We start from the raw sequence: 9,999 nt of genomic DNA, 5'->3' as shown, positions 1-9,999 counted from the left end.
AAATCTGCTGGACAGCATGTCTTGCAAGAGGATATGAAATATATTCTTGTCCATGTGTTAACTTAGTATACTGACATTTGTCACAAAGCAATAACAATACTAGTAACTTGAAACGTTCTACTTCAAAATCCCAATAGTAAATTGCCCTTCTTTTCCCAGAGTTCTCTCTCTTTGCACCTATGCATCTTTCTCCTCCGTTCTTGTTAATTTTGCTTTTCAAATTCGTTATAACCTTGTTTTGAGAAGTTCGGGGGATTCGATCGGAGATGTAAAAGAAACTTTCCATCTCAAACAAATGGATTGAAGGTATATTTTATTATATACAGGAGAGTAAAGGCGATAGACCGCAAACAGATCCGAATAGGTCATATAACGAGAGGGAAAAACATCAGCTCAACTGGAAAGGGAAAACATCCACATCCGGCTGAAGGGAAATAACACAAATCAACCAGAAAGAGAAACACCAGGTTGACCGAAAAGAGAACACATTAGATCGGTTACTCACAACATCCATGCCCCACTGCTGGGAGAGTCCTGTCAATAGACACGGCTGGGCAGGAATCACATGTCCTGGGCAAGGCGTCCCTTCCACAGGTGGAACTCTCACCAGGCCTCAGTTTCCAGCAGTTTTTATAGCATCAGTAATTTTCAGAGTAAGCAGTTACAGAGTTTGCAGAGCAAGCATTTAGTATTCCCATGCACGAATGGTTATCAGGGGCATACGTGCATTGAACCCCCTGGCTATCGTCCCAGCCCAGCAGTTGTGTACATGCATTGTTCTCTCTGGTTATCGTCCCAGCCTGGCACAGATGGCCAGTACGACCCATGCTATGACGCCCAAAGAGCCTTGAAATGTTACAACTTGCAACTCTCTTCGTGGGAGAAGGGCCAGTTCCCACCACAGAGAAAGTAGCTTTATATTTTTTTGTGTGCTACTGGCTGTAGGTCAATGAACGGCCAAACATGGCTGTATTCACGTCAAAACAAACCTCTACCCCTTGGGAGGTTCTCTAGAGCTGTAGTCTCCAAGTAATTTATTCTTGATCCCTATCAGTAAAAATATTTGAACAGAGACCCCAATAAATGAATATGTATTTATTTAGAAAGTCTTTACAAAATTCAACAGTAAGGGATCAGATGAAGATAAAATAAGATTGTTAAATACAATTGATACAATCTAGTGCATTAATAATAAAAAATATTTTGTAATTGACAATGCTTTATTATTTTTTAAAAATCTTAGTTTAACCTTTTATGATTTAGCAAGTCAAAAGATTGGTTCAATATTTGATTTTAATAACTCACTTGACAATAATCCTACTTCAAAACTTTGTCAGTTATAATAGAACAGAGGTTAAATAAAGATATTTTAATTAATTGTATGGGGTGAGTATTAAGCAATTGGAACAGCCACCCCTCAGTTAGAACAGACACAGGCTGAGACATCTAACCCCCAAATACCTACCAGCCAAATGCCAACCATGACTTCAAGGCAAAGACAATGGAACTCTAACTACATTTGACTATAGTTTGCTCTTAAGCATTTATTTTAAAATAAAGTAAAAGAAGCACAGCCAATCTATGCCTTTGAGGTAAAGGTGCTGTTTTAACAAAAATATGTATAAATGTGCAAGTAACTGTTTTTGAAAGCACTTAAGCTACAGAAGAAGCATTTGGAAAAATGGATGTTTAAAAATTTTCCACTGACACCTGATTATTTTTTTGTCAAAACAGTTTTGTTATGTAGAAAAGCTTTTACATGTGCACATTTAAAACCAGAACTTTATAACTGAATTGGTGGAAGTAATTAAGAAATGAGTATCATGATCTAATAACAGCCAGAATTTCTGAATTTATTTTTCTATTTTGGAACTACTTATGTTTTTGAAATATAAAGCTATGACAGTATCCTTTTAATAAACTTTTCTGCTAAATCAGCCTATCAGCTTCCGTTTCTTGCAAAAAGCAACGCTGTCTAAAAACTGAGTTACATGGCTAATTATTATATAGTGTTTCTGTGCATGACTAATTTATTTCCTCTGTAAATCGTGCATTCTTTGAGAACTAGCGTCATCTCTTACTCATTGTTGGTAAGAATGTTGGTGGTCACTCACTGGGCACATATAACATTACAGGCCTGGGGCTAAGTGCTTTACAGTCCATCCTTCGAACAATCTTAAGACATGGTACTGGTATCATTATCATCTTACAACTGAGAAATTTGACATCCTAAGCTCAGAATCTCTACGCTTAATCACAACTCTATACTGGTAGGTTAAGGGCATCTAACTTTAAATGCCACAGAGTAAGCTCTTTATTGATGCAATTTAGTAAATTAATGAAGAAACAGAATAACAATTCTAGAAGGATTTCCTCATTTAACTAAATTTATTGTCATTTTCTTTGGAAAAGACATTACTGCCATGTGTGGCCATTAAATTGTAGTTCTAGTTTGTCAAAGAAGTGACAACTGTGATTTGTACTACTTCTTAATTGTAGAAAACTCAAACGAAAAGTTGGATAACAGCAGGAATCTGTTATCTAGTATCTTCCTGAATTACTATTTAAAAAATAACATGCTAAAGGGTGACTTTTAAAAATGATGAACATTAAAATGTTTCTTTTAGGTTTAAAAAAAAAAAGGTAGGTCTAGAGAAAAGGAAAAGATATAGATCAGCAAGATTTCCTATCTCAAAGGAGAAAGGAAACAGAAACTTACATTTAGAAAACAATAAGGAGGATGAAAATGAAAGTTATGGGAAGAAACTTGACAGAGGAAAATATTATTCAAACAAAAAGAAGAAAATAAACTAAATCATAATGCAAAAATATAGATGAAGAAAAAGGATACATTTTGAGAGGTTGTGGCTTGGATTTTTTTCCCTCAACCTCTTTCCTCCAGAAGGAGTCCTATCAAGATTATGGTAGACTCCTAGAAAAGAGGTCTCCCTTTCGAGGAAAAACTCGTGTGCTCCCACTCATTCTCAGTCCTCATCACTCAATCCTCATCATCAAAGTGACTCTTACTTGAGAGTAAACATGAATTGTTATTGATGGATATTGAGTGATGCTAATGGAGAGGGTGAGGTGAGGGCATCTATATGGAAAATCAACCAGGGAAACACTAGTATGTATTATTATCTACATCTCACCATAGTCCTCAGAGCACTTATCCTCACCCGGCACATTTTATATTTTCTAGTTATTATTTATTATCTGTCTTCCCACTCCCATTAGCATGTGCACTCCATAAAAGTAGGAACTTTGTTTAGTTTATTAACTGCACCTAGAGCAACACTGGTCATATATAAATATTTTTTAAATGATTGAATGAATGAATGATATAATCTAACCACAAAACATTTAAACTTCTACTTTGAACCCCCTCTCACCAGGACAGCAATTCCTGTTAAGGTGTTAAGAAGATGACATCATTTCCCCATATTTAACAAGCAAACCCTTCTTATTCCCCCGTGTTTGAAACTAAAGGATAGAAGAATGGGTACCACGGCACAGAATGTTTTTTTGATTTGTTTGTTTCTGCTTTAACCTACTGAATGAAACCTGCCAGCACCTGAGGGGGTGAGGGAGAGATTCTAGATATCTTCATAGATACAATAACTAAAATTAATAATTTGAATACTTATGTAGAAACATCTAGTATGATTATCTTCTACCTAGGTACCAAGTAAACTCCCAAAAGTCGGTAAAGATATAGCAGTGTTCATGAAGAGACAGAAAATAACAGCATAAATTAGGCCAACCTGCAAGGCCAAGGTTCCATTTCCTTCAACAACTTTCACTGTGTCTGTGACATCAGGCCACCTGCTCCAGTCAAGGCAAATAAAACTCCCATTCAGGGGGAAAATCAGCTAGGGTCTACTATTTGTTGAGTATTGTACTGGTTACTGTGTAAATATGTCCTTTCTTCAAGTAGTTTACAACTCTTCAGGGAAGAAAAAGGCTTAGCTACATAATACAATTCGAGGAAAAAATTAGACAACATGCTACAAAGTACTCAGTTGGATATTTTGTATGCCCCCAAAATTACAAAGACTAGATTTCTCTTATCTAGTCCACAGCATAGCCCAGGCTTCCCTGGCCTATTTAAACTTCATTGAATGTGCTTTGCTAATAGATTACTTTTTCTACATATATCTTTTTGATAGCCTAATGACTGCTCCAACCTCCCTACAATTCTGGACCATGAAGTTCTCATTATGAAGCATACACACTACCACCCACAGTCACCCAGGGCCGCAGAACTCACATTTATGTGGCTCCTGTTCTGAAATGAAGCTGCCATTTTTCAGTGTGGGTGTCTTTTTTTCCCTCATGACATAGACAAATGTTGATGTTTACTACAAGTTGGTACATTAGTTGCTAATTAAGTTCTTAGCTGCTTCAGCCAAAACTTGCTGTACTGAATCCAAGAAAAGAATGGCAGTTATATCAAAAATAAGTTGTTGGGGATTTTGTTTTGTTTTATTAAAGGAAAGTTGTATATTAAAAATATGGGAAACTTACATGCTGAGAGAGAGAAACCTTCAGTCTTGGCTTCCTCCTAAACTGAGTTGGTGATTAAAGTCCTCTGCATCTGTCACCAGGCCCTGGTCAAACACAAATAAACACTACATCTATGCACGAGGCAGTAAAGTTAACTGTTGATCATTAGTCACTCTTTTTCATACCCACCCACAAACGCCCGGGGGAAAGAGTTAGTTCTTGGAGACCCACAAGAGGTCAGATTTATTCTAGAAAGGTGCAGAGGCCACTTTATCCTGGGGTCCTGGGGTTACACATCTCTAGACAGATGTCTTAGCTTCATCTCTCCACTGGTCCCCTGCAGTCTTACCACTCTGGCTGGGCCAGAACCTGCCTGCATTCACCAGCCAAGGGTAACTCCTTCCTGTCGGCAGGATAGTCTGTGCCAGTTTTCTCTTCACTCCTGGCCTGGGAAGTCCCGAGTCACGCGCTTTCACGCCCTCCACGTTTTTGCTGACAAGGGGTGTTTCCAGGCAGCTGTGGGAAAGAAATCTGAATTTGGAGGCAGAACCCTGCAAGTTGGACAAAATACTTGCTGGCGTTGCTGGAGCCTTGCTGTCTGACTAGGTGGGAGAGAGAATTCGCTTTCCTTTTCCATTTCCCACAGTGCCCTTGGCCAAAGTACTCTCCTTCCCAGAACCTACCAAAGGGTGTTTCCTCCTTCCTGGATCAAACAGACACTCCCTGCCCGGCGGGCGGTTACGTTTGCAAAGTCCTGAAGAAGAGAATCGAAACAGAAACCAAAGTCAGGCAAACTATAAGAACTACCCCGCAGAAAGCTGGACTCAAAGCTCCCACCCGAGCGTGCAGCGGCGGCGCCCTGGTCCCCGAGTCCACTGAGCCCTGCAGAGAGCTCGAGGGGCCGTGCCGGCCACCCGCAGCTGCCCACCGGCGCGCCCCGGCCCCCGGCCCCCTGCCCAGGTGCGACCGCGCCTCTGCGCGCCGACCGGCGGGGCCCCGCGGCGCTGTCACGCACGTCGCGGCAGACCCTGGCACTCCAAGGCCGCGGACAGCGGCACCGCATCCCACCTGTTGAGCAAATACAGCAACCCGTCTCTCTCCTTGGGAGAATCCTCTCCCTTCTCTGAGAACGAAAGATGGCGAACGGGTATTCCACAGACAAGTGTTTCCGCTCTCTCATCTCGTGCTTCAGGGCCAGGATGAAAAGGTACATCCAGGTGGAGCCGGTACTAGACTACCTGACCTTTCTGCCTGCAGAGGTGAAGGAGCGGATTCAGACGATGGCCGCCACCAACGGGAACATGCAAGCAGTTGAAGGGCTTCTGAGCACCTTGGAGAAGGGGGTCTGGCCCCCGGGCTGGGCTAGGGAATTTGTGGAGGCCCTGCAGCGAGCAGGCAGCCCTTTAGCCGCCCGCTACATGAACCCCGAGCTCACCGACTTGCCCTCTCCATCCTCTGAGAACGCTCATGATGAATGTCTCCAACTGCTGGACCTCCTTCAGCCCACCCTGGTGGACAAGCTTCTGGTTAGAGATGTCTTGGATAAATGTGTGGCAGTGGAGCTGTTGACACTTGAAGACGGAAATCGGGTAGGTGTCAGTTCAGATCCAGCCTAATTTTTAGACAAAATTTGCAACTTGGGGTTGCTTCTTCATTTGCTGCATTCCAAATGTTCTTTTTTTTTTTTTTTCTTCTTCCCCCCAAAGCCCCAGTAGTTCTTTGACATCTTTGGGTAAATTTGGTTTCCTCCTTTCTTGAGAAGAGACTGTTTAGGCACTTATAAACATAATTTTGAAAATTTAAACACAAAAGGGCTATTTTTCTAATCTTTTCACTGAATAGGCTTAAACTGAGTTAAGTCTAGAATAATAATGTCCGCCGACAGATAACATTTACTAGACACTTATTATGTGTGATTAGTATCATTTGCAAAATGTATTATCACAGTTCATACTCCCACTAATTCACTGGGGTTTTTAATGTTATTAACTGTTTTATAGATGAGGAAACTGTGGCAGGTTAAATAACTTGCCCAAGTTCTCCCAAGAAGACAGTGCCAGAGCTAGGGATTTAGGTCCTGATGGTGTGGAATTTTGTCTTATTTAATATAGTTCCACAGAACAAGAATTAGCAAACCATAACCTATGGGCTGAATCTGGCCTGGTAGTGGTTTTTGCGGGCCCAAAAGCTAAGAATGGTTTTTAGATTTTTAAATTTTCAGAGTTCGTAAAGAAAGTTTAATTGGAACACCGCCATACTCATTCATTTACATACTATGACTGCTTTTGTACTCCAAGGAGAGGCTGTATAGCCTGCAAAGCCTAAAATATTTATCTAGCCTTTAGAGAAAAAATTTGCCAACATCTGGTCTATATTATACATTATGCCATTTAGTCTTGGTCCAAATGGGGAAATTACATCGAACACGAACACACACACAGACACACACACACACACATTCTTTTTCCCTTTAGTCAAAGTTTCAACATTCTCTGCAAATCAAAAGTGAGAGATAATTCGTTAAAAAAATATGCCACCGGTTGCAGTTTTTCATATTAGTGAAGGAATAGTGTTTTTTTTCACAAGCCATCTTTTTTTTTAGGAAGATTGTTAGCTCTGAGCCAACATATGTTGCCAGTCTTCCTCCTTTTTTCCTTTTTTTTCTCCCCAAAGCCCCAGTAGATAGTTGTATGTCCTTGTAGTTGGGGGACGCAGCCTCAGCATGGCTTGATGAGCGATGAGTATGTCTGAGCCCAGGATCCGAACCAGCGAACCCCCAGCTGGTGAAGCAGAACGTGCGATCTTGACCGCTACACCGCCACTGGGCCGGCCCCTTTGGTGGCATTTTGACAGGGTAAATTTTACAGATGACTTTACACTTTAATGTAATGTTTTATTGTTTGTTGTTTTTCTATGAGTGAGGATGTACTGTGAAGTGTAGGAATGTTGACCTATTTGAATCTGACTTATTCAAGATTGTAAGTCATAAGTCTTATTTTGAAAGACATATAGGCAAATAAACCCATGACTAAAAGTCAAAGGCTTTGTCTAACATGCTATGATTTTGAATTTTCTTTCCTTATCTCTTTTTTTGATTCATCAATTGTTTGTATCCTCATTACAAAGTTCTGGGCATTGGTCTCACATCAGCCAATGATGTGGCTTGGTCTTTAGTGACTAAACTTAGTGCTCCTTTGTATACTTGACAGCCATGGGGCCTGTCCAAAGACCCAAGCATGCGTCTAATTTTGATGGCTGGTTTTCCCAACAAGTAAATTACTTTACGCTGTTGTCTGTAACGTTTATGTAGTTTTGTGTATTGAGAACCAGCTAGAACGCATTATAGTAGTCCAGCTGGATATGACAAATGTGTACATCACTGTGGCAGAATCTTAATTTGGAAGACAGTATGCAGCCTTCAAGCCAGCTGGAGATGGAAGATGGCATTTCCAGCCACAGTAGCTGTTAGGAAGTCCAGAAGCAACAGAGTCCAGTAACACCACAAAGCTGTTTATGTTTGGTGGGTACGATGTCCCGATTGCCAGCGAAACAGCACTTCTCCTTATTTACTCTAAATACTTCTGCCTATCAGCATCACTTTTGTCTTGCCTGGATTGAATTTCCGCCAGCTAGATTTTATCCAAGTTCTTGATTCTGGCAAGCTTGGAGGCAGCTAGCAGTAACGCAAGGGATTTGACACAAAGAAGATATAGAGTAAAGGGACATTTGTGTACTGGTAGCAGTTAAAGCTAAAACAATCCAAACTCTTAGATTCATATTTCAAAGGAGGCTCTGAAAGATGGAGGATCTATGTATTTGAGGATCTCTAAAGAGGAAGAGTATCTCTGTGTAATTATGGAATAATTTTTTACCCGTCATTTTACATGTATCATCAGTCTCAAAAATAAGCTATGGAGGACACTGAGAAGGAAGCACTAGGTTTAGAAGAATCTATATTGATATGAGGGTCATTGATGAATGTTTATCTTATAACAGCAAATGGGAATTTGGAATGCAAGACCTGGATTTGAGATCTATCTTTGTTTCCTACTATATGTGTTACTTTGGGCCAAATTATTTAAGTTCCCTGATCCTAAGTTTGACTGTGAAAATGGACATAATAATAATTTCTCCTCTTATTTTAGTGAACACAAATGAGAAATCATGTTTATGAGAAACCTTTATAAATAATAAAGAGCTATTTTAATATGATGACGATGACTTTTATTATCATTCATTTGGTTACATTTCCCTGTGAATTTAAAGTTTCAGGGATTTAGGTAAATCTCCCATGTTGAAATTGAGACCTGCTTCTTAAAGTCCCTGGATGAAACTGTGATTCGAAGGAAAACCTATGTCTTGCATCTTTAAGCTCCCAGAACCTACCCAAGACTAGGTATAGGGTTGGCGCTTAATAAGGATTGATTGATTGAATTTATTTCCAAAATGTTGTCTGGAATAAAAGATAAGAACACATGATACAATGAATTGCCTTGCCAGGCATTTGGAAATGGGTGAATGATGGACATAAGATCTCCAAATTTGCTTTTTTGACAGTGTAAAGTAGCATTTAACTAAGAAATCAGGACTTCTAAAAAATATTTTGTTTTAATTCTTTTCCTGTTTTCAGGTAGACGTTTTCCACTTGGTCTGTTATTTTAGTTTAGGATTTCCACATCTACCACCTAGTCCCCGCCCCCCATACATCAGAGTTTCTGAACATGATCCTAGATTTAGTTTTGTGTCCAACATGTACCCAAAAAAACTTATTTAACTGATTGATTATTCATTCATTTTGTTTGTAAATTGATGGAGTGACATCTTTGTGCCAGACACCATGCTAGTGGTGAAAAAATTGGATAATCATGCAGTCATTGTCTCTGCTTTCACAGAGCTTATGTTGTAGTGTTGATCAGTGTTCATTATTCTAACAAATAATTAAAGAATGTCCAGTGTATGCAAGGCACTATTGTAAATACTGGAGACTCAGCAATAAATACAAGAATCGCTTTATAGACCATTATAATAGAATGACTCCTAACAGTAAGGGAGTGCCCCTGTACAGACCTGCCTCTATTTTAGGATGCTTAGTGACATCTTGGCACATCCATTGACTTAGACAGCCATGAATTCTGGAAAAGAAGTGATCATATAAACATTTCCATACTGTCTTAATATCAATCTGAACAGCTGAAGAGAGGTGCATGTTTCAACCCTGGCCAGTTCAAAGCATATACCTCTCACTTACATAGAAGAACCAGAGATACTAGGACCAGTGCAGCTAGAAACTGAGTCCAGTTCTCCCTACATGAAGTTGTGTACCTGAGTCAGTTTCCCTCAGCTCATCGTATGGTCAGGTAAACTAGGATGGATAAGAATTTGATTAGCAAGAAAAAGTACTAATGAGAAATTAGTTATGTCAATATGACAATACATATTCGTTGGTAAGACATCAACTCTTTGTGGGGAACTAGTTCTTTGAAATTCTTTGTT

At 39.8% G+C, this 9,999-nt stretch overlaps 1 protein-coding gene and 1 long non-coding RNA gene across 2 annotated transcripts in view; one reads left to right on the top strand and one right to left on the bottom strand.

Moving 5' to 3' along the window:
- Positions 1–1,176: 1,176 nt before the first annotated feature.
- Positions 1,177–5,705, bottom strand: LOC131410775 (uncharacterized). The gene is made up of 3 exons (XR_009221413.1): positions 5,575–5,705; positions 5,190–5,260; positions 1,177–5,022 (listed from the first exon to the last, which is right to left on the bottom strand). It is a non-coding gene; the product is annotated as an uncharacterized LOC131410775 (long non-coding RNA).
- The window catches only part of IFIH1 (interferon induced with helicase C domain 1), a 55,524-nt gene continuing 51,032 nt past the window's right edge, over positions 5,508–9,999 (top strand). Inside the window, exon 1 of the mRNA XM_058549103.1 lies at positions 5,508–6,095. Coding sequence (XP_058405086.1) covers positions 5,643–6,095 — 453 coding nt within the window. The 5' untranslated portion in view covers positions 5,508–5,642. The remainder of the gene's footprint in view (positions 6,096–9,999) is intronic.

The sequence above is a fragment of the Diceros bicornis genome, chromosome 10, assembly GCF_020826845.1.
Source record: "Diceros bicornis minor isolate mBicDic1 chromosome 10, mDicBic1.mat.cur, whole genome shotgun sequence".
Lineage (NCBI taxonomy): Eukaryota > Metazoa > Chordata > Mammalia > Perissodactyla > Rhinocerotidae > Diceros > Diceros bicornis.
Note: the sequence above shows the minus strand (reverse complement) of the source record. Positions and strands in the feature narration are given on the sequence as shown.